The 24,678-nt window shown below is 38.8% G+C and overlaps 1 protein-coding gene across 1 annotated transcript in view; it reads left to right on the top strand.

Moving 5' to 3' along the window:
- Positions 1-24,678, top strand: part of TNS1 (tensin 1) — a 120,486-nt gene that overhangs the window by 16,827 nt on the left and 78,981 nt on the right. The window contains exons 5-13 of the mRNA XM_029283557.1: positions 3,500-3,622; positions 8,945-9,009; positions 10,110-10,193; positions 11,336-11,448; positions 12,627-12,687; positions 14,057-14,132; positions 14,443-14,572; positions 15,861-15,926; positions 16,540-16,656. Coding sequence (XP_029139390.1) covers positions 3,500-3,622; positions 8,945-9,009; positions 10,110-10,193; positions 11,336-11,448; positions 12,627-12,687; positions 14,057-14,132; positions 14,443-14,572; positions 15,861-15,926; positions 16,540-16,656 — 835 coding nt within the window. The remainder of the gene's footprint in view (positions 1-3,499; positions 3,623-8,944; positions 9,010-10,109; positions 10,194-11,335; positions 11,449-12,626; positions 12,688-14,056; positions 14,133-14,442; positions 14,573-15,860; positions 15,927-16,539; positions 16,657-24,678) is intronic.

Raw genomic sequence — 24,678 nt, forward strand, 5'->3', positions numbered from 1 at the left:
TTCACATTCATAGTCAATCAACACTTATCTCCCACTCTAGAGCTAATTCCGTTATTTGTTGATGAAGGTTGACAACATTCGTAGTCTTCCTATTTTATAAGGCAACATGTGTCAAATATTTTGCAACTGCAAACCACCAAATAACCTCTTGGAAACTACATGGATAACTAAATTATACAAATACCTCTCCCTACATCTTTGTCTTTAAGAGTCTGGGAATTCAGGTTTTCGGGAAGTAAGATAATAATTACACTTGTATTTGGATATGCTTCTCAATCTCCTCCATTTTTATAGGTCTTTCTAAACTGAATGTTGGACCAGAAAATCTAATTCTAAAAGAAGTATTTAAATAAGAATCTTCTTTATCACTTGAAATATTTTATGTACCCATCCTATACCAACAATTCCTCCAATGTTTATGTTATATTTACATTTAAAAGTTTCACCCCCCCCGCATGATCATAGGGATTTTAACCCATTGCTTGCTTTTACTAAGCTAATCAGAGTCATTGCAGAATGGGCAGTCTTAGATATTTTAATTATTTATACATAAAATAATAAAGAAATTAACCAACTAGTTAGCTTACTTGCTAATCAATATATTATTCAGTACAAATCTCTTGAATCGTAAGGGGCTAAGCAAGTAGTTTTCCAGCTGAATGAAATCTTGTGCTTACTTATTCATTGCTACATTTCCTATTCACTATTTTTCTTTGGGGATGCTTGTGTGTGAACGTATTACACTCATAATAAGCAACTGTACTTCCATCCATTTTCAGAATTTTAAGTATCATGTTGCTACTTGTATTATCCCTTATATGCTTTAATTTATTCAGTTTCCTACCATGGATTGGTTTCTACAAATCAGTTGATTCATGGGGATAGCCAAGAAATGGGGGCTGAAGGGACAGACTTCAGACTGGCAATGCATGCAGGGAGGATGCAATTGGCCACTGGTAGATGATTGTGGAACACAATTTGAGAATTTCTGAAGGAAGTTCTGAGAGAATATTATGCAGTTTGCCTGGGGTTCCGAATCTCAATATTTTCTGAATTAAAGCTTTCCTTGAAGAACTGGGGACAACTTTTGTCCATGCCAATTTTTGTGTATGATAGTTATTATTATATAAAAAAGGCAAGTAGTTATTTTTATTGATACTTTATTGGACCATAGAACCACCATTGGGGGATTGCTTGAAAATAGTAATGTAAAGATATCCCTTCCTAAGCATAACTCAACTGAAACATCATCATCATCATCAACATCAACATCAACATCATCATTATCACTCATTTGAAGTCATACTTAAGATATTCTAAGATTAGTGGTTGCTTTTCTGAGAAGGAAGTTACATTTTTATTCAGAGGAACTAATGCCGATTCTCCCTTGCTTCTTCCACTTTTCGATCAACTGATAGAAAAGAATGTGCTCCTTTGACAAAATGCTGTTTTAAAGAAGTTGTTAGATGAATATGGAGTCCTGGTTTTGACTTGAGACTTCCCCTGGTGATTAAACAAGATCGTTACTAAGGACTCACTATTGGGCAGAATCTTAAGATGTCACTGCTCTTTCCATGCACAGGAATTTTCCATTTTGAGGAAGTTACTGTCTTGGAAATTGCGAAGCTGTGAAAACACCCAGAAGGAAACTAAGAGTTCCAGTTTGTTTATAGCTAATTAACTCTGATCAGTTTTACCCCTGCTCCCTCTTGCTTAGATTGCTGGATGTGTGGAAGAGTTAGAAGGAAAGGAAGAGAAAAGAAAGAGGTCTGCAAGCAATCAAGATTGCCTGGATCATTCTCAAATGTGTTTCTATAATGGAATGTGAAAATGACCTTGGAAGACCTGAGAAGGGAGGAAGAGATGCTGCCTAGAGAATGATCAGATAAAAGGGGGGAAAGCCAGCAACTGAGTAACTGGGCAGAGAGAGAAACTTAGACAGGATCCACCCTAACTTATCAGGTCATAAAAAGAGACAGAGGGGGATTTGTATTTTCAGATTTGCAAGATTCTGTTAATGTAATCCTGCAATAAAATAGAATTAGTTCATCTGATCATGTTTCTTGTCTGGTATACTTAGGAGGTTGACATAGTTCGAAAGTACAAATCTTCCACCATCTTTTTTTTTTTTTACTACCTGTTAAATTAGGGAGGATCTTTTCTTAGACTTTCTCTGAGACTCAGTTGTGGGCTCCTCTCTCTGTTTTCTGATTGTTTCACAGGTAGCATCTTTCCCTTCCTCCCATCTTTCAAGGTCATTTTCACATTTCATTATAATTTCAAACCATGAACAAAAGGATTGGGAAGCAAAAAAAGCTTGGCCATCTCAAAAGTACTGTAAGCATAGGGCTTGTGGCAATTAAAGTCTCTTTGTGACATTATGGCAGTGAATATAGTGAAGCAAACAAACCAATAAACCATGGGTGACTTGACATTTATTATTAACTGACCTAAAATGTAATGATGTGCCAACTGAAATATAATTACCCTTCTTTTTTTAGCACTTCTCCAAAATTTATGATGGAACTGTCCAGTCCAAATATTCTATCAAAATATCCATGTTAAGGGAAATGCCATGCAAATATATAATATGTACAGAAACACATTTTAAGTTTCATATGAATTCTGCCATCACAGTTTGATGAAAGAAATGAGACCAAAAACACACTGAAATACTCAAAAACAATTAAAAGTGAGCCAGTGAAATCCATCTATCCATCTCCAATTATAGCTTCACATTCTCTGCATGCCGAACATCTTTGTGGCATGCAACTCTCTGTTCTTGCATAGGATCTATTTGCAGGGATGCTCCCAGCAAGGATTAAGTGTAGAGAAATTGAGAAAGTGCCAGGGAATTAGGCAAGGCTCCAGTTTTTTTAAATGGTGTGTATAATTTGAAATGAAAGCAATTCCCAGGAAGAGTTCTTTTTTTCTAGGAAAAAGATCCTCATTTCATATTATCCACCTGGATTATATGCATTATTATTTTTTCTTTTTTAAACTTTTTGTGGGTGGGACAACTAATTTCTAAGATAAGGTTGATGTCAGTTTTGATCCAGCTTGATTTACTAGGGATGGTGCTGCATCTTAATTTTTATTCCTGATTAAGAACGTGCCCCACCAATTTCTAGCAAGGATTCCTAACAAGAATTTGCAGGTTGTTAATGTTTGTCATCACATAACTTGGCTTGCCTTCTTTTGGCAACACAGGCAAGAAATGATTTGCAGTAGTATCTTGAATGACTGAAATAGAAAATCCAAAAGAAGCCTTTGTCAGCAATCATAAATAATAATAAAGAACTGGAATATGGCTGTCTTAAAATGAGAACTCTAGATGCATTTGCCTAATGGTAGAACCAATCCTCCCTTTTTATGTTCTGGAACAACTTGTGAAACTGTCTGATAGCCAAAAGAACTTAAGATAGAAATCCTAATCTTTTATAACAGCTTCATGACTTTCTTCTCCTACTTGGAACCCCTCTTTCTCCTTGTACCACAGGTGCTGGATTTTGGGTGGCCTGACTTGCATACCCCTGCGCTGGAGAAGATATGCAGCATCTGCAAGGCCATGGATACGTGGCTCAATGCTGACCCACACAACGTGGTAGTGTTGCATAATAAGGTGAGAGGAAAGAAAAAGATTTCCCTGGATGATGGTTGTTGGGAGAACTGTGGGTTTTTGCCTCTGCTTAGGTGCAAAGATCATTTAACACAGCAGTCCCCGACCTTTCCAACTCTGTGGACCAGCAGCGGTGGAGGTGGTGGCGCGGGGGGGAGAGGGGATGGCTTCAAAGCGTGCACCCGCTGCTAGTGCAAATGGAGTTTTGCGCACTTGTGCACTTGCCCACTGCTTGTGCAGACCAGGTCCCAGTGGGCCACAGACTGGTACCAGGCCACGGACTAAACCCTGATTTAGCAAACAGTTGAACAGTGGCAAATGGAGCCTCCAAATAGTTTTCATTTTGATTTTGTAAAGCAAATACGTGACTAGTGCATGTGATCTCAAGGCCAGCTTTGTTTATAGCTAGGCCACCCTCGTTCTCCTGCCTACAACTATTTTGCTTGTGGCTAAAGAACCGTCTTCTGAATTGCTATCCATGAACAGAAAGTGTATTCTTATTTTTTGCAATGCTCTATTTGCTACACGCTTGCTGTTGCCACGCTTGTAGCAATTTGCTATGCACAATTGTATATTTCTCCCCTCCTCATCCCCGATGACTGTAAAGCAGTTTCTGCAAACTTTGTGCTAGATTTGGCCTCAGCTGGATGCTCAGCCTGTGCTTCAGATAGTGATGAAAACAGGATGTGTAGTCTCAGCACTGCTTTCTTGTGATGGGAATATTTTCAGCTTTTTCCACCAAACTTCCTGTTCTCACTGTTTAGTTTTCAGTTTTATGGGCATTATTCAGCACTCTTATATAATTGTTGGTTGCTGTGTGTTTGTGATTGGCCTATGCGTGCATTGCTGTTACTTCCATTATTTGATACTGCAAAATACTACACTTTAAAGATCTTCCTATAGTGTATCAGATTTGATGTATTTTAGAAGTTGATCCCTCTCCCCTGGACATTCTGGATACTGTGGTCTTGAAAGACATAAAACATGAGTTTTAGCAGCTGCATCGGATAAGACTTCCCTAGAACTTTTGAAGAAAAAATTGAATAGTGAAACTAGGATAAAATTCAGTTAAGTCTACATGCCCAATATATCAGTAGAAACTTTCTTCTCATGCTTGTTGCTCTTGATACTCCTTGGTTGTGTTATGTAACATGTGTAAGCAGTCAATTGAAGGGCTGTCAGCTCGCTTTTCCAGTAGACCAAACTTTGCTTGTTTTAACCTTGGTTTGTCTGTCTGTTGGTTGAGTTAGCATGCTTGCAAACTCAGCCTATTTATTTAGCTAATGGTTCAGTGTCTTGTGCATGTCTAGGAAATGGATGGATTCACCAAGCAAGGTTGTGTGTGAAACTTATCCTTCATTGCCAGAACTTGAAAATGAGTTTTTACTGTAACCATGGGTTTTTACAGTTGTTATAGAGCTTTTACAGAGAGCCACAGTGGCACAGTGGTTAGAATGCAGCATTGCAGGCTAAGTCTGCTGACTGCCAGTGGTTTGATCCTGGCTGGCTCAAGGTTCACTCAATCTTCCATCCTTCGGAGGCTGGTAAAATGAGGACCCAGATTCTTGGGGGCAATATGCTGCCTCTGTAAACCACTTAGAGAGGGCTGTAAAGCACTATGAAGTGTTATATAAGTCTAAGTGCCATTGCTATTGCTTCCTTAACTACCGTAATTTGTTCTTATTCTTTTGGAGTTGCTAGATATTGAGGTCATTGCTTCTGTTCTCTTGCTATTACTGCACAATTTGTATTCTGATGAGGCGGCATTATAGCTGCAATTTGAACCTTTTGTATTTTCCATTTGCATATTAAAGCACAGTTTAAGCTTCTCATGAAATAAATACATATGTGTGTTCTTACTCCTTTGTTAAACACATTAGCCCCTGGGATGAATGTCCAACAGTGGAAAAAGCAGGTATGTTGTTCTCCTAGGAGAGTAACATTAAATCAGGGAATATCATGGGAGTCGCAGAAGTGGGAGGTTTGTTAGTACCTCCATGTGTCTCTAGGGATATAGGGAAGTAGTAGGTATTCCAGTTAATAGGCTTTCCTGCCCAAAATTCCCTAGGTAGTGGTGTATTTGGGAAAATTTCTAAACTGCACACTTGGCCCTCCAGGGGAACTGCAACACTGTTGAATATCACTTTGACTATGTGATTGTGAGTACGTTGAAGACATTAAGTTTTGGTGAGTTATGGATTGGACTGGATGGCCACTACAAGTGATTCTGACTCCATGTTCTGTGGTTCAGTGATTTGATGTCTGCTATGGCTTTGATATTGTGGTCTATTTGGGCGTGAGTAAAGGAATACAGAGTTAGTTGATGACTTACGACCATTCGTTTGAAGTTACAGCGGCACTTGAAAAAAAGTGATTTCTGACTGTTTATCATCGTTACGACCATTGTAGCATCCCCGTGATCACGTGATAAAAATTTGAACAGTTGGCAACTGGCATGTATTTATGACAGTTGCAGTGTCCTGGGGTCATGTGATCCCCTTTTGCAATCTTCTAGCAAGCAAAGTCAATGGGGAAGCTAGATTCAGTTAACAACCATATTACTAACTTAACAAATGCAGCGATTCACTTAACAACTGTGGCAAGAAAGGTTGTAAAATGGGACAAAACTCACTTAACAACCATCTTGTTTAGCCAGGGAAGTTTTTGGCTCAATTGTAGTAGATACTTTTAAATACTACTGGTTTTTTTAAAAAATTACACCTATAATAATAATAATAAAGTTGGAAGGGACCTTGGAGGTCATCTAGTCCAACCCCCTGCTCAGGCAGGAAACCCTACACCAGTGGTTCTCAATCTTTTTAATGCCGCGACCCCAACCGCTCGTAAGTCGAGGACTAAACCGGTCGTAAGTCGAGGACTAAACCGGTCGTAAGTCGAGGACTAAACCAGTCGTACGTCGAGGACTACCCAACCGGTCATAAGTCGAGGATTTTCCCTGCCCGGGAGCACCGCGCATGCGTGGTTCCGCCCCCTGCACCGGCCGAGGCGTAGCTGGCAAGCGGCAGAGATGGAGCAAGCCGACCACCAGCTGGCCCAGCCCAAGGGAGGTAAGGCACCCACCGGAAAAGGGGGAAAAAATGGCGGACAAAAAAAATGGCGGACAGCCTTGCTTGGCGACCCCCGTGAAATGGTCAATCGACCCCAAATGGGGTCCCGACCCACAGGTTGAGAACCACTGCCCTACATCATTTCAGACAAATGGCTGTCCAATCTCTTCTTAAAACCTTCCAGTGTTGGAGCATTTACTGCTTCTGGAGGCAGGTTGTTCCACTGGTTAATTGTGAGTGATTTCTTACAGAAGCCTCATGAAATTAATCTGCAAGCTGCAAGTTACATATCTGTGAAACATGTAAAGGCTGACAACAGATTCAGAGCCAAATTCGTCATGATGGGGCAGCTGCTCACATATTTGCTCTGCTCCCAAGAATCGAATCAGATAGGATCCATGCTTTTGAAATAGGAAACTGTAATAGAGTACTAACCATTTATCAGATACATCACTTTTCTTCTTGTGTTCCTCTTACCTCTGTCATTTGCGCTGAGATGAGATATACATGCTTAATACAAGGGATCGTGGAAGAAAAGGAGAGTTAAACATCCCCATCAGTTCATCTCAGGGTAAAAAAAAAAAGGCAGATATTCTCCTGCCAATAAGAACGGAGAAAAGAAAATAGATGTAGCTGCCCAATCACACTCTCCGTTACATATTCTGCACTGTCCATTGCATTGTATACTACAGGTAGTCCTCGACTCACGACCACAACTGAGTCCAACATTTCTGTTGCTAAGTGAAACATATGTTAAGTGAATCTGGCCCCATGTTACGACCTTTCTTGCCGCAATTATTAAGCGGATCACTGCAGTTGTTGAGTTAGTAGCACGGTTGTTAAGTGAATCCAGTTTTCCCTTTGAGTTGGCTTGTCAGAAGGTCGCCAAAGGGGATCACGTGACCCCGGGATACTTCAACCGTCACAAATATGAACCCGTTGCTAAGCGTCTGAATTTTGATCACATGGCCATGGGGACGCTGCAACGGTCATAAGTGTGAAAAACGGTCCTAAGTCACTTTTTTCAGTGCCGTTGTAACTTTGAATGGTCACTAAACGAACTGCTGTAAGTCAATGACTACCTAATTTTAAAATGGCCCTGTGATGATGCCCCAATTTGTTCTTCGTCTCTGTGTTTGAGGAGTAGGAGAGGCGCACAGGTTTTCTCCAGAATCTTTCCCAGAAGACTCCTAAATAGCAAAACCTACTGTAAAATCCAGCCAGCACAGTTATTATTGAAGAAGGCAGCGCCATCTGTTGGTTAATTTGATCCAGACACATTTATGGAATAATACGTGTCTTGGTCCTTATAATGGCACTCTTAATAAATTTTCCTCCCCTTTGGAAATCATTGTTCAGTTATCGCCTTCTTGTAAGGCATTCATGGTTGTTTACTTTTGCCGACTTACCTGAGCTGTGCCTCAGTTCATCTCTCATATTGTTTGACTAGACCAAGTGGCATCTGTTCCCATTCAAATGTGTCCACGTTGTGGGGAGTTATTCCTGGAAGCGTGCAAGGAATTTAACCTCTCAAAAAATTCAGAACAGATCAATGCCACCACTCCAGACTTTCCTCACCTGATGCCCTCCAGACATGTTAGAAGTGAAGCTTACAAAATTCTTAATGAGGTGATGGATGTTAACGAGGCACCTGGGAGCTGGGATCTCAATATACCTGGAAGATGCCGAATTGGGGAAAAAAATTGTCCTGCACCAACACATGGAGTTTATTATAGACCCGCTTTCAATATTTCTGATGTATTTTATGACCAACACATTTAGAGACACATTGTGTGGGGAAGCATATTTACAAATAGAAATTTGAATACACACTTCTGCGTGACGTTTTAAAAATCAGATTAATGCCACCCCCAAAAAGGTTGATTGTCCCATGTTATTAAAATCTCTTCCCTTCAGAAAGTGCTATTCAAATGGCATTAGTGAAGATGTTGTTGTTGTTGTTGTTAGTTGTGAAGTCGTGTCCGACCCATCGCGACCCCATGGACAACGTTCCTCCAGGCCTTCCTGTCCTCTGCCATCTTCTGGAGTCCATTTAAGCTCACACCTACTGCTTCAGTGACTCCATCCAGCCACCTCATTCTCTGTCGTCCCCTTCGTCTATTGCCCTCAATCTTTTCCAGCATTAGGCTCTTCTCCAGTTAGTGAAGATACAAGGACTGTAATCTTTCTTCTTCCAGGCATGATTACTGAGGATGATGATTTATTACTTCCTTTCTCCCTTTTTTTGTGTCTGCAGGGAAACAGAGGTCGAACAGGGGTTGTTATTGCTGCTTACATGCACTATAGCAATATTTCAGCCAGGTAAGAAAACTACATATTAGGGTATCTATAAAGAGCTAGAAAAGCAGTGGTTTTAATTCTGACAGGGTAGTGATACTGGAAATCTGCTTATTTAGAAACTTAGCAGGTCCACTTTGATAATAGAATCCCAAACTTTAGGCAAAGCCCGATTTCCCTCCCAGTACACACTCACAACCGCACAACTTTGCCAAGCCTTCTGACATGATTATCAAACACAGTGGCGTCGTTACATAGTTCTAGTATGCTGCCTAAAATTCTTACATGGATCAGGAAATTGCATGGAGATTTATCCCCAGCCCCTTTTTGCTGCTAGAAAAAGCATCTCTATTAGTTCATAGGGACATGATGAGTTTTGCTAATCACAAGTCAACAAGCACAAAGTAAAGAGGCCGGGGGGGGGGGAATGAAAACATGAAATAGGTATTTACACTGTAAAGTTGCTGAACTGTGTTGCAAAGGGCTGGAGTGTAAATGGGTTATTGTCAGTATTGGACTGCCAAGGATTCAGTGGTGGGATTCAGCCAGTTCGCACCACTTCGGCAGAACCGATAGCTAATTTTTTGTTGCCCAGGCCCAGAATGGACTTCCGGAAGAGACATCCACACAGAGAACCGGTTGTTCACATATTTGAATCCCACCACTGTAAGAATTCATTAATGATTGAGGGATGTCATGTTGCATTTCTACAATTAAGTAACCCATCCCCACCCCAGACTAGAAGTTAGAACTTCAAACGGGGCAAGATAATACACTTGCTACAAAAGACAGAGGCAGTGGCTCATGTAAATGTAAAACAGAATGCTTTTCTCAAATCTGGTACCTTCCTGATGGGTGGGAATTAATTAACCCAACTGGAGGGCACTGGGTTGAGAAAAGTCTGGTACGGAGATGATTAAACTTAAATGGCTGTTTTTAAACTAGCCCAATATGGTTTTAAATTTAAATCAGCAATTTTTATTTTACTGACGCCATTTTAGTATTTGTGATTGAAAACAAACAATGGTGGACGAGTGGGCAAAAGTACTGCAGAGAGAACTCCCAAGGAAACTCTTATCATTCTGGAAATAAACTTGTATTGACACTTCTTTTTATTCCCACAGTGCAGATCAGGCTCTGGACCGGTTTGCCATGAAGAGGTTCTATGAGGACAAGGTGATCCCAGCTGGGCAGCCATCTCAGAAGAGGTTAGTCTTCCTCCCCTTCCTCCCCTTCTTGGGGGAAAAAAACCCTTATGGTGCTTTCAGCACATACATGTAGAGATGATCGTCAGAGGGCTCCCCGAATCTCTCCATTCACATTAAAATTACACTTTTTGTCTCTGTACAAAGAGTAAGCCTCAGTATTTTTTATTCATTGCTTGTTCAGAACCAAAATTTAACAAATCACACAGTTGTTGAAATTAAGGGGGTAAAGTAAGCTTCAACCCCAATCATAATTCAGTTCAGAACTATAGCTCCCAAGACCTACGAGTTTCTGCTGGGTTCTGGGCTTCTTCTGCAGTTAGATATGATCCATCTGTTCCTAAAATAAATGTATTTAACTAATCTAGAATCAACTGTTTTTGCTGGGAGAACTTAATATTTGTAGAGGCTGTAGTTGCAAATGTAGATAATGATGCTCAGAAGACATCCAATGCTGCAAATGCTTACTGAATTTTCTTCAGCTTCTAATGCATTTCCAGTCAATTTCACTTGGTGGTGCTGAGCCGACAAAAATCTGTGTGTAGCATTTTTGATGACCAAAAGATATCCAAACGTGTAGCCTCTAAAGCTTCTTTGCATGCGTTTCATTTTGAAAGACATAATGAAATTTTGAATATCAGTATCTGACCTTTGAGTAGTATGATGAAGAATCTTTTTTATGGTAGTCTTTTCAGCGCTGAAAATATTAGCATTATTATTTATTACACTATGTGTAATTGTTGAAAATCACAACACCACTTTTGCTTTTCTTTCTCATGTTTGCTCTAAAGCCAACAAGAGAGACTGAAAGAAAAATATGAGAATGCATTTTAATTTTTTCACAGATATAACTTGAAATAATAAAGAAATCCTGATATTTTAATAAAAGAAGCATCCTCCCCAAATCCTTAAATTATTTGAGAAGGCAATGTCTGTCTGTCTGTCTGTCTCTCTCTCTGTCTCTCTCTCTCTCTCATCTATCTAATTTATCTAGCTATTTATTCAAATATTTGAAAAACTCCCACGCAGAAGTTTTAGACTTGATGGCATAAATGGCCCCTTCAAACTCTAGTGACTCACTGAAATATAAATATTCCAAGAGACTCCAGCTAAATGCCCTGATACTATTTTGGTTTCTACTCTAGATATGTCCATTACTTCAGCGGTCTGCTGTCTGGCACCATCAAAATGAACAACAAGCCCCTCTTCTTGCATCATGTCATCATGCATGGGATACCCAACTTTGAATCTAAAGGAGGTAACTGACCTTTCCATCACACATTATACATAACATTCAATTATAGGTCTCCACTGGGTGGAAAGATACCATATGGGTCCTTACAACTTTTTTTTCCCCTTTATTTGACTACCTTTATGGCCAGAGTGATTCCAAAGGAACAAGGTTGTAAGCATGCTAAAGTGACAGAATGAACTACACCATTTCCAAGGGTCAGTGGGAGAAAGCTGTTCTTGAATGATCTCCTATGCTACATTTTCTATAGAAATAGAAAGCTAGATAGGGAATGGGATTGTTCCCACTGATGTTCTAGGGTTGTGTTTAAAGGGATTTCATTTTTTTCTGGGAGCAGCACTCCACATTTGTAGCTGAAAATGGTGAAGCCTCTTCTACTATTTCTGCATTCTGGTTCCCCTTCCTATTCCACAGACTGCCTTCAGTCTTAGTTGCTATAAAGATGGCTTAGCTGTATAAATAAATCCAAAATAAATCCAAAAAGGGATGAGCAAATAGATGTAATCTGTTTTATTGTTTGTGTTAAAAGACACGGTGATTACAATTTACTCAACCTGAATGCAGCTCTTATATTCCTAATCTGGATGTTTGAGAAGAGCAAAGAACAGAGCTCCCTTGGGTAACATCCACATAATGCAGTTATAGAGTGATTCATATCCTAACGATAAGCTTTCAGTAGTCTGACTCTAAAAGGTACATGGTTGGATTCATCAAGATATCTGTCTCTCCATAACTTGATCTTGCTGGTCTGGATGTTGGGCATATAATTCTCAAACCAAAAGCTATCTTAGTTTATTTAATTCTCTGTTTCCTGAGCTTTGGCTCTTAACAGAGTGCTAGATCAGACCTGAACAGAGAAAGCATTAGACCAGTGATAGTCAACCTCAGCAACTTGAAGATGTGTGAAGTTCAACTCCCAGAATTCGCCCAGCCAACTTGTGTCTAAACACTATAGTTAAACTGTGCCTCAAAATAAAGTATAAACCTGCTGTTCGACCACACTTTACTGTTTCCTACAACTGCTATCACTGACACAAAATTGGTGTTGTTTGTTACAGGGAGGGTATTGTCACTGGAAACTTCTCCTCCAGGGAGTCTGTTTGCCTTGGCCCCTTTATGTTCCCTTCTCTGTAACTAATCTGTAACAAAGGTCTCTTTTTCTCTGTCTGTTTTATGTTTCCTAGGCTGCCGGCCCTTCCTCAAGATATATCAGGCAATGCAACCGGTCTACACATCAGGAATCTAGTAAATGGAGTTGACATTATTATTTTGATTTCCAGCACTCAGATTTCTTCTTGGTTCTGATGCAAAGCAGAGTAGAAATTTCCATGAGCTTTGCAGTAGAGGTGGTATCCTGCAGACCTGGTTCCATGTGTTATTCTGAGTTTTGCTCTAGTGTTTATGGCTGGCACAGAGACTCATGCTGTTCCTGGGGGCTGCATTTTTTTAAATTTGTTATTATTATTATTACAACTACAACCAAGCATATAAAGGGCCTCAGGAGACTTAGCAGCTCTATATCAGCCTTCCCCACTCTTCTCTTCACAGCTTTCAGCTTTATTTTATTTATGCAATTTTGCTTACACTTATATATTGCCTTTCCCCTAAAGAGTTACAGATAGTTACACAGAATTAGCCTTCATTTTATCATTTAAATTTCGAGATAGGTTGGGTTGGAAAAGCATTATTGGCTCACAGTTATCCAGAGAGAGATAACTTCACTGATTAAAGTTCTCCTTTTCTATCTACTTGAATTTAAAACCACTATTTATTAATCAGTTTGATGTATACATGCAATCAATCTTCATCAAACCTTTATTGAAGAAAAATATGAATAGGGAATCATCTTTATTGCTTTCCTTTCCATTCAAATCAGCAAATGTACCATTAAATCATAATGCCATCAATCACAGTTTACTCTGGCTGATATTGACCAACTAAAATGGAATTTATTCAATGAATTTGCTCAGTGAAGCTCTGGTACAATGAAAGAGCAGCAAGATACTGAATGAAATGAAGATTATGGCAAACTTTTGTCCACATGCATGTAAGAAAATTCTTGCTTTTGAGGTATTCGTGTGCATAACAGAAAACTTAGAAGTGGAAATGCTGACCAGTTCCAGATATACCAGCTGTTCACAGTATATTCTGGAGCAGATTGCATGAAGAGTAGATACAATAAAATTTGATAAGGTCATTCCTGGAAAGTCATTTTTGTGGAACATTACCCCATTGCCCACAGGTAACTACTGGATCCGTTTCTAATGCTGACCACAGCAGATCTAAGCAGTGTTTCAGGATCAGTAAAAATGATTTAGCAAATGTAGCACAACAAAAATAGAAACACTAAAATAGCAGAGTGGCTCGTTCTTTTAAGAAAAAAAAATTCTCAAGGAGTTCTGTATAGCAGTTATTTCTCCCATATGTTCTCCCAAACAGCCCCGTGAGGTAAATTGGGCTGAGGGAGAGTGATGGACCGATGAATTGAAACCTGGGTTCCGACATTTTATGACATCACCTTGATTGTTGCCTAGACATGGCAGATGCAAGGAATCTTAGCCATTGAGTTGCTTTGATTGTCTTCCACATTTTGCTTCTTTCTACTTCTTTATAGCAATGTGCAGGGAGATAGCCAGACGAGCATCTGTATCACCATAGAACCAGGACTCCTCTTAAAAGGAGATATTTTGGTAAGAATCAAAACATGTATGCTTTCATTTTTATCACTGTGGGTCTTTAGATCATAAAAGCTGGCACCCCCATTTAAAGACTCCAGAATTGGAGGCCTAAGAGTGTCATAGCCTACAGTCTGCATTCCATTTACTTAAGAAGAGTTCACTGTCTTTGTGGGGAAATGCAGAAAAATGATGTCTTTGCAGCACAAAAGGGGCTCAAGTATAGAATTCCTGCAAGTGGCTAGAATCATTCCTATTCTCAGGTAGACTCCCAGGGTGATGGCATGTTTCATTTTGTTTCCTTTATGCCTTCTTTCACTGGCAGCTGAAATGCTATCACAAGGAATTCCGTAGCCCGACTCGGGATGTCATCTTTCGAGTGCAGTTCCATACATGTGCCATTCACGATTTGGCTATTGTCTTCAATAAAGAGGACCTGGATGATGCCTTTAAAGGTAAAGACAATTTTGTTCAAGAAAAGAGAGTGAGTGAGTGGGTGAGTCGGTGAAACATAGTAATAAAATGCATGACACTTTTTATTGGGACCATTGTAATCAAGTTGTGGCTTTTCTAGAATAGTTCACTCTATGGCACCAGGATGTGCTTGGGAGGAAAAATCAGTATTTTTAGCATATCTTCAGTTTAGAAGGCATTTCACTTTATTTAGCGAGCACTTGTGAGAAGTTCAGATACAAATTTAGATGTACTGCAGTTGTAACCATTACATGGCATTCCATTGTTTTATATTGTCATCCCCAGATACTCTATGTAGTTTTTAATTATGTTAATTTAGATCATATCTGAAACATACCAAAGTTGGTATTTAGGCCTATAGTTTTCCCCCCTTTATTTTGCCATCTCTATCTTCTTTTTGTTTGCTGAATGAGACTTCAGTTGGTCATTTTTATATTGTATGTATCTATCTAGAAGTCTGCAAAAACAGTCTAGGAGGTTTTTAAATTTTTTTCCTCAGGTTTTTTATGGAGCACTGAAATATCAGACAGCAGATCTTACTCTAATTGTTCTGCCAGTAGTGGACAAAAATCAGTACTTGAGGAAATAATGTCTGTATGGCCGTCAGCCATTCCAGGAGCAATGCTATCCAAAAGAAAATTCTTGACTCCACTTGAAAGGGGGGGAGCGAAAGAGGGCTTCTATGCCTTGTTGCAATCTGCATGCTTGAAGAGAATAAGAGCCCCAGGGGGTTGTCTTCTCTCAGAAACAGAGAAAGGACAGAGACCAGGTGCATAAAAACCCCTTTTAGAATTGGAATTGGGTTGGCTCCATCGATGCTGACTGAGGATGAGCCATCTTGTAATGGAACAAAGAGGCAGACAAAATACTGAAGTTCTGAAATCCTCGCTGAAGGAATAGCCAAAGAGAAGGCTATAATTCTTTTTGGTATGAGAACCCTAAAGTCAATTTTCCTGTCAGGAAATGGAGAATCTTCTGTTCACATTCTGCAATATCTCTTATGAAGTGCAACAAGTCCTGCAGGCAGGGCCATTACCATAATATTATTATCTGTCCAAGTATAGCTATAAATTGACATTTAGAAATGTGAACTAGAACAGTTGTCTTATTTCATGCATCAAAACAAATGTGTGGTGGTTTGAAAGTTTGGACAGGCTGGTTTGGGCAAGTCATGATCCAGCCCAATGGAAACTTGGAACATTTTGAACGTATCTACTGAATACCATTTTGTCTTTTCTCTCTCTTTTTTAAAAAAAATAAAAAAATCAGATGATCGGTTTCCTGAGTATGGGAAGGTGGAATTTGTATTCTCCTATGGTCCCGAGAAGATTCAAGGTATTACTTTTTTGTAATAGTGATTTGCTTTCTTCCTTTTACTCCTCTCCATTTATAGGCCTCAGAGATTGTACATGTGTTTTTTTAAACTTGCTGCCAGGATAGGTGGCCTTATTTTTCTCCTCTATCAGTACTGAAAGATTCAAAAACCAGAATAGAGTCAATATTAGCAGATAATTGCTGAGTTACCAGGGGCCGCTAGTCCTCACAAACAGATGGCCATTTCCCTTTGCCCGGTGAACTAATACTCCATTCATTACATTCCTGAATAACCACTGTTCTTACAGTAAACAAAGAGGCCCTTTTGTGTGTAATTGTTCACTGATCTATATAATTCCTTACTCCTTGGGCAAGTTCTTTGGCTATTGTCTCGATTCTAGATATGGTTCCTCCTTGCTTCAATAGCTTAACTGGGCAATCTGACTTCATGATCTTGACTTTCATGATCTTGACTTTCTTATTCTGAGATGTATCTATGATAGATTAGACCTGCTACCCTTTTATCTTATTTCTTCTGATTTTTCTTCTTTGCTCTATCACGTTACTACTTTTTTCCTCACTGCTCCCACACCAAAAGCTCTCTTCCTAAAATTACTCTATCCTTGCTTCTCAGGCATGGAACATTTAGAGAATGGCCCAAGTGTCTCTGTGGATTACAACACTTCAGATCCACTCATCCGCAGAGATTCCTATGAAAACTTCAATATACGTCGTGAAGACAGCATGGATGGTAGGTGATGCAGACTGCCATTGTACATAACTCAGCTTTCAAGGACAAACACCTTGATGCACCATCTAAATAGATACCAACTCCATGCAAGCAAGCAAGCATTTTTTTTTGCCTTTACCTATGTTGTACTGTATATGATAACAGACGTTCTGTGTCTTCTCAATTGCAATTGCACACACCAATTTATGTTTGTTTGTTTTTGCCATCTGTACTTGATAAGAAGAGAGCTGCTTCCTCTGGATTACACAGAAAAAGTGCAGCAAAACATGAAACACATTTCCTAGTCATAGCACAGTTCAGTCAGTTTTTTAAACATGGGTTTATGACATATAAGGTAGAATTACGAGGGCCCTGTTCTCTTTTTCCTAAATAATATTCAAAAAAGAGGCCCAAAAGGCATTTTTTAAGAACTCTTTGTAAAAATTATCTTAGCAGACAAAAATCAATTGGGCAGAAATATGGAGGCAAATGCTAATATCCACAGCCCATGCAAACATACTTTGTGGGAGCGCTCATTGCTCTGAGCTCTGAATCTAGAAGAATCCTTTTCGATTTATTTCATTTACTCTTTGCTTCTTCTGTAAAAGAGTCCAACGGACTAGTGCCCCCAACATGGTTTGTATTGCTAAAGGTCAATATTAACAGAGCCCAGTAAGCAAAGCTCAACAGTGGCATTTCATTTGCCTTGATTTTTTTTTTCACTTGCTAAGTCATGATTGCTCCTGCCGCTGCCCTCATCTACAGTAGAGGCTCCATCCAGGGCAGCAGGTCTGGGAGCCGGTGCAGGAAAAGGAATGGTGGGAACAGATGTATTTTCTGGACAGCATGAAGGTCATAGGCTTCTGCCTGAGGAACAGATGGCATGAGTCAAATGTTTGTAGAGTGCCAGAGTGATGAGTACTATAGAATAAGTCACAGAAAGTAAAGCCAAGATGTCTCGTGAAGTCTGTCACCTGAGTTCTCTGAATGAAGCAATGGATCCTGAAAAAAAACAAGATTCCTCATGTTCCTATGAGGCAGAGAAACTGAATGTCTGGTCCTCAAGCTGAATGGAATTTAATGGCATTGTTTCCCTCACACACACACACCCCCCGCCCAGTCTTCTTAAGCAGGGCTTAAGAAAACTGGCATGGGATAATTTCTGGATTCCAGTCAGATAGCAGAAAATGGGAATTGCAGGCTTGGCTGTGTAATGGATATTCATTATGAGATGTTGCTGCCAATGTTGCTGCAAAAGCAGATTTCCATTCTATCTACTTTTTTCGAACAAGATTTCAGTGTTTTCACTTGGATAGGTGTGAATGCTTGCTAAAACCAAGGGAAGATTTCACTGAAAAGTGGTTGTTTTTTTTTTTAAAAAAAGAAATGTCCTGATGTCTGAGTAAGCATCAAAGTCACTGCAGAGTACGGAAATGTACCCCATCCCCCCAGTGATCTTTGGCACTAAGAAGATGTAGCCTCTGCTCAATTCACCCAGAGAAAATCTCATTAGTTGTTTCCTTCAGGAACAAGAAATTGTATTATTATGGTTGGTCACACAGTTAGCCAGATGTTTAGATTGGATTTGGCATTTTTATCCAAGTTGTTCCCGAGGACCTGGGATAGGCAGATGTCGTTGTTTGATGGTGTTAAAGGTATCATCGCAGGATGATAAGTTGTTCCAAGTAAAGCTGCTTTTTTGCAGTTGACTGATGGTGATTGTGTGAATGGCTATGGTGTTCAAGTGGCAGTCCAAACTTTTTGGAATTGCATCCAAGGCACTTGTTACTACTGGTACTATCATTGCTTTCTTTTGCCACTATTTACTCCTATTTCTAGGTCTTTGTATTTTGTGATTTTCTCCAGTTCTTTCTCTTCTCTTCTGCTGTCTGCAATATTTCACTGTCCATTATCCAGACTATTTTGTCTTTCTTATTTACAATTATTAGCTTTGGGGTGCTTTGTGGCAGATGCTTTTCTGTTTGAATTCTACATACCAGAGCAATTTAGCTTCTTCATTACAGACAGTAGTGATGACAGTAAGTGTCCTTGAAAGATTCCTCTCTTGATGTTAACCTCTCCCAGTATATCACCACTGACCAGCAACTCTATCTTCCATTCCATTGAGGTTTGCACAAAGCTTCTAATGTTTTTACTGGCTCCTGTTATTTCTAGGTGTTTGATTATCCAGTCATGTGGCAAGGAATAGAATACTTTCTTGTAATCAAGCCAAGCTACATTCAAGTTGCTGTTCCTTGTCTTACTGTTTTCCAAAATCATCATGTCAATTAGGAACTGATCTTTTGTTCCTCTGCTGTTGGGGTGATTTCCTTTCTGCTCAGGTGGAAAGAACTTCTTTTCAATGAGTAGTTGTTGGAATGTATCAGCTGTCACACCAGTTAACAGTTTGTAAGTTATTGGAAAAAAGTAATTGGTGTGTAGTTGTCTGGTGCTGCCTTTTTTGTTGAACCTTTCATTATCAGATAGGTTTTCCCAGATGTTAACTGGGAAAATTTCATCTCCTTGCAGAATGTTGTTAAACTGTTTGGGAATGAATGGGTGTAGACCAGTCAGATGTTTCAACCCAAAATCATCTGGTACTGACTAATTCTTAATCCTCCTTGCCCTTTTTTCCCACCCTTTCTGCTGTTATTACAAGTTTTTTCATTTCAATTTTCCCTCTTTCTCCTCCTCCTTTATCCAAGCTGCATTCTTTGTATTTCTTTGGATTGACCCATGGCTGTGCTCAGAATTGCACTGTTTCTTGTTTGTCAGGTGTTGGCTGGCTTCCTGCAGTCTCTCCATTGCTGGATTGATAGAAGCTTTATTGATTCAGCTGAAATTGGGAGATTCTATCTTTGGTGTGCAATTTGTATCTGCTGTTTTTCTTTGCTACAGCAGTTATTTGCTGCTTTATTGTTTTCAATTCTTCCTCGAACTTCCTTGTTTCTAGGTTATATTTCTTGATCAAATATTATTTTGTCTTTTTGTTCTTCAGTTTCTTTCATCTGTTCTAGCTTACTTACATCTGATCTTAAAATGCTGATCTTATTTTCCAGCCTGATCTTCCATTTTGGTGGGACACTGTTTGGCTTTTGTTGTTTATTTCCCTGTTGATTTTGCATCCAAGATCTTCAGTTATAATTGCAGATGACTGTGCATCAGCTGGTTTATATTTTGCAATGATCTGATGCTTATCTTTGATAGTACAGTATTGGCATCTTTTAATATTTGTGCTAGCTGGTTTTTTTTGTAATGAGCTTCAGTGAGCTTATTCTGTTGTTTTTGTACTGTTCTGGATGCTCAGTTATTCTTCATTTCAATAGAAAACGTTTTTAAGGAGAAAGCAGAGGAGAGGGTGCCTTGTTTGGGAATGCAAATAGCTCAATAGCAATGTTGACTTCCTCTATTGCTGACTCCCCCTTGTTTGTCTGTACTTTTTATTTCTATTCCTTTGCCCTGGGTAGATCTTTGCAATTCTTCCAATTCTACTTCTGTGAATACTTTATTTTGTATAATAGACCAATGCTGAACTGCTAGCCTTGTTATGTTACTTTTGAATCTCATGTTTTTTCTAGAATTGGTGCATTCATTTCAGGTATCATCTTTACATTGAACTTGATTGGTAATTGCAAATCATCATTTCTTTGTTTTCAATCTATGAGTGAGCAACTTTTCTTCTAGTAGTCGTGGAGCTGCTGTCCTTGTTGCTCAGCCAACAGTCCTGAGTTTTGTAGCCCGTTTGTCACCAGATGTCTAGGAACTCCAGTACCTAGTATGATCCTTGTTTACTCGAGTGATGACTGATCTGGGATAGGTTTCTATAAGTTATGTCTCACCATATTGTTTATGGGAGAGACACTTTTCATCTAGCTCCTCTGATTAGACATGTCAATTGAACCTCTGCCATAGCTCTCATCTTCAGAGCATGCAAGCTCCAGAATCATGTCAAGTAGGGCCTCACTGGGGGATGATGGTGTTGTTGATGATGATTTTAATAGCTAAGGCAGGCAGTACCAATTGGATACTGGTCTAGAGAAACAGGAATGACACTAAATCTCTGTAGCTATATGAAGGCGTGCCATTACCTAAAATGACTAGAAGAGAAATCAATTTTAGCATCTCTGTTGGCAAACAACAACCCACTCAAACACCACCAAACAACAACCCACTCAAACACCACCAAAAACCAGAATATTTGAAAAGCAATCAAGATAAAGCACTTTGAATAAAAGCACTTTGATTGTTATAATAAATGAGTATTAATAAACACAATAATGAAAGATTTAATAGTGGTATGAGTACTGTGAATGATACCATAATAACTCATTAACTGAACTGAAGAAATGAAAAACTAAGTGGCTAATATTGTCCTATTTGATTCAGGATGCATATTATCTCAGTTTATATTTTCTGTGTACTTTGAAATGAGAGTTGATTGCCCTTCCATTTGAATCTCAGAGATGATTTTCCTGGCAACTTGAGATACATATTATTTACACACAGATGTACATATACACACCTGTTCTTTCAATGAAGATAATTAATCCCTTGCCTGTAGCTTTCCTTTCACTTCTACATACATAAATATATACATTCATATTATCCTGTCCCTTTATGAGTTATGCAGATTGTAGAAAAGAAGTAAGAAATACTATGCTAAAGAAATTAATGGCCCGAGATAGGAAATTTCATTTTTCAACCTATCATTATCATTCCCATATAAATCTCTAAGATACGCCTTTCAGCCTTCCCTCATTTGTTTAATCTCAAATCATTTAATCACTGCAACTTTAGATTCCATACAGTCTACTAAATGCTTCTTATTTAGCTCTCTTCATTTTCAAAAACCATTTTTTAAATTTCCATCAAGATCAGTGATTTTTTCTCTTTTAATGTTAACTATTTGCTCTCGTTTTCACTACTTGCAGCTTTTTTCTCTATACCATACAATATTCTTTCATTCTCATGTAAAGTTGCAATTGCCTACAAATTAAATGAAAAAGAGGAAATTAAAAATTTTCATATGGGACTTCTTCCTTCCTTCCTTCCTTCCTTCCTTCCTTCCTTCCTTCCTTCCTTCCTTCCTTCCTTCCTTCCCTCCCTCCCTCCCTCCCTCCCTCCCTCACTCACTCACTCACTCACTCACTCACTCACTCACTCAAACTGCAATTGACCTTATTCATTCTGGGGTCCCTAAATCATTTTTTTCTGTATTTTCTAATCTCATTGCCATATCATCTCATTCATGATGCCTAGCAGAAAATCAGAGAATTTTCCTAAAACATATTTCTGGTTCTTAACGTATCAGCATTTATGGGAGTGTAACATGCCACTGTTTCCATCCTATTGATTCCCATTGTCATATGCCCCCCACAATAAAGTTGATAACATTACTTCATAATTTATGTCATATAGTTCAGCTTTTTCATTGATAATTGGAACTATACCTTCATTCCCCTGCATGAATTCATCACCTCTACTCCACAGAATCAGCCCAAAATAATATTCCTTCTTCTCAAATTCTCAGGAATGACTTATTATCCTTCTGTCTTCATACTGTGGAAAAAGAGCACTGTTACATTCAATTTTCTTTATCGTTGTTTTTTTCATCAAATTAAGAACAGTATTTAAGAGGATTGACAGCGCTTGTTTCTAAATGGCTATTTAAAAACAGTATGTCCAAGCGGTGTATTTGGACCCAGTTAAGCTTTGGAAAGAACAAAAGGGAATTCTTTAGGGACAATATTTAGCTGAAGATTTCCACAGATTTTTATAAAAGGCCTTCAGCCCTTTGGAAAATCACATTCCATTTTCAAAAAGCATTGCCTTCAATTTATGGGCATACTTTATGTAGAAATATTCAGACATGGGGAAGCAGCAAACTTTGTTTTATTTGTTAGTGCTGAATAGCCCCCATAACTTGCCCAGTATAGAAGTTATTCTATTCCATGTAAGGTCCCAAAATTTCTCATACAAAGCATTTGATCCTATATGCAAAGAAGCATTAATAATAATGGATGGGTTGTGAAAATTCCTATGAGTCTGGGCTTAACCTTAGATATTTATGACTTGTCATAAGTTTCAGGAGACAGAGACAGTATGGAGGCAATAACTGGATTTTCATTTGTTATTTCGGAACTTTTCATTAATGATTGTTATCTTTATGTGGCAGTTAAATAAAAAGCATTTTGGATGAACTGAGCCAAAAGTCTGTTCAAAGGACTGTGGTTCATTTTCCTTTTTTGTTTGGTAGTGACACTGGAAACTTTCTACTTATTTTTTTTTTAAAAAAGATATGAGCAAAAGTAGTAAGGATTTTGATTTGTTTTTAGTTTCTCTGGGTAGTGAAGTTAACTCCATTTCCTTCATTGGACGTTATTGTATATATCTTTTGTAAAAACCAAAGAATTGCATCATAACATTTGAAAATGTTCCATATTGGAAATGATATTTATGTGCTTTGATTAGTTTGGAATGGGTGAATTTCTATGGAAATGCAAGCCACACCAGTCTCTATCCAAAGCAAATAACCCGAAGCTTCTTGTGCTTCAGATATTATGTAATGTCTGAAATGTCTGCAACATTTCTCAGTGTGGCAAGGAGCCCTGGCTTTTAGTGAATGTCTCTCTCTCTCTCTCTCTGTATATTCTATTTTGCAGAAGCTATTTGAAAATGGAGAAACACGGTCAGGCCAGGGGACTAAAAGTGAAGGTTGATTATTTATTTATGGTTTTCTTGCCTTATTAGATCAGATAATTAATTATGATCCATCTGGTCCCTCAGGAATCAGAATGAGTGTGGCTGTTGGTTGTGAAATACCTCTGAAGAAGTCAGAGTAAAAATGGACAAGTGGGACCTTCTTTCACAAAATATGTTCATACGAAAGACACAAAGAGTGTGGCTTTCATAAAAGAGGAATGGCAAGGCTTTGGGCCACGGTGGTTTAATTCTCAAAGTACAGTATTCATCCAGACCTTGTACCTTAAGGAAAGCTGAAATGGGATAGATGTAAAAGTATATATTTAATTTCCTGCTGCACACTGGAAGGTCAGGAGCCCATAAAGCTAATTTGTCTGTGAAATGTGAATCGGTAGGATTTTCCTTAATGAAGTGAGAAGATTTGGAAAAAGAACAAAGAGATGAACTTTGATGGAGGTTGATTATCAGAGACTGAATTACCTATTTCTGTTGCAGTGCAAATAATGACATTACCTATAACCAGAAATTGCTGTCTGGCTGTAAGCTACTTTCTTTCAGACTGGAAAATGTCAGCTTGCAGGTGGTAAATTAGAAATGCTAGCAAAAACACCCCCCCTTTTTTTTTCTTTGACTCAGAATGGATTTGCAGGGTCTTAAATGAACTTTTCTCAGCCTGGGACCCACCAGGTGTGTTAGTTTATAACTACTGTCATTTCAGTGAATGAAATGATTGGGGATAATGGATTGTTATGCAACAGATGGAGGTGCCAGATGAAAATACTGTCTTAAAGATAATATATCCAAGTTTTCCTGTCATGACTGTACCTGAGCCATTTTTTTTCATGCAAGATGTGGTCATGCGGTTAGAATGGGTTTTCACTCTCCTGGTATATTTCAAAACTTCTCAGGAGAATTCCCCAGAACAGATTTGGGTTTGCCTGAGGAAAAGAGGAAAAGAAGCAAAATTATTACACGAAAGACTGTTGCGACCACAGTGGATGTTTGTACTGCATTATCCTTTATTCTAGCTGCACACTGCAAAACAGCAATACTATTATCTTTAAAAACAGGCCGGAAAATAATAAATGACAACGAGTGAAGAGATTTCTTAGTTAAAAGGTGTCCTTAAAACTATAAAAATACAGCTGTTCTGTAGCTTCAGATTCCAAAACTTTGAATGATATATATATCAAAGTGACTTTAATTAGTATGTAGCACTTTCACATCTAGAGAGAGAAAACCTATATCAAGTCTGGGGGAAAACTCCAGGAGTTTTTGATTAAAAGTCCAGAAGAGATGGGGATCTTGTGTCTGCCTAGAAAAAGACATGGAGCTTACAAC

This window comes from Protobothrops mucrosquamatus, unplaced genomic scaffold (assembly GCF_001527695.2).
Source record: "Protobothrops mucrosquamatus isolate PMUCROS unplaced genomic scaffold, P.Mucros_1.0 scaffold132, whole genome shotgun sequence".
NCBI classification, from domain to species: Eukaryota; Metazoa; Chordata; class Lepidosauria; order Squamata; family Viperidae; genus Protobothrops; species Protobothrops mucrosquamatus.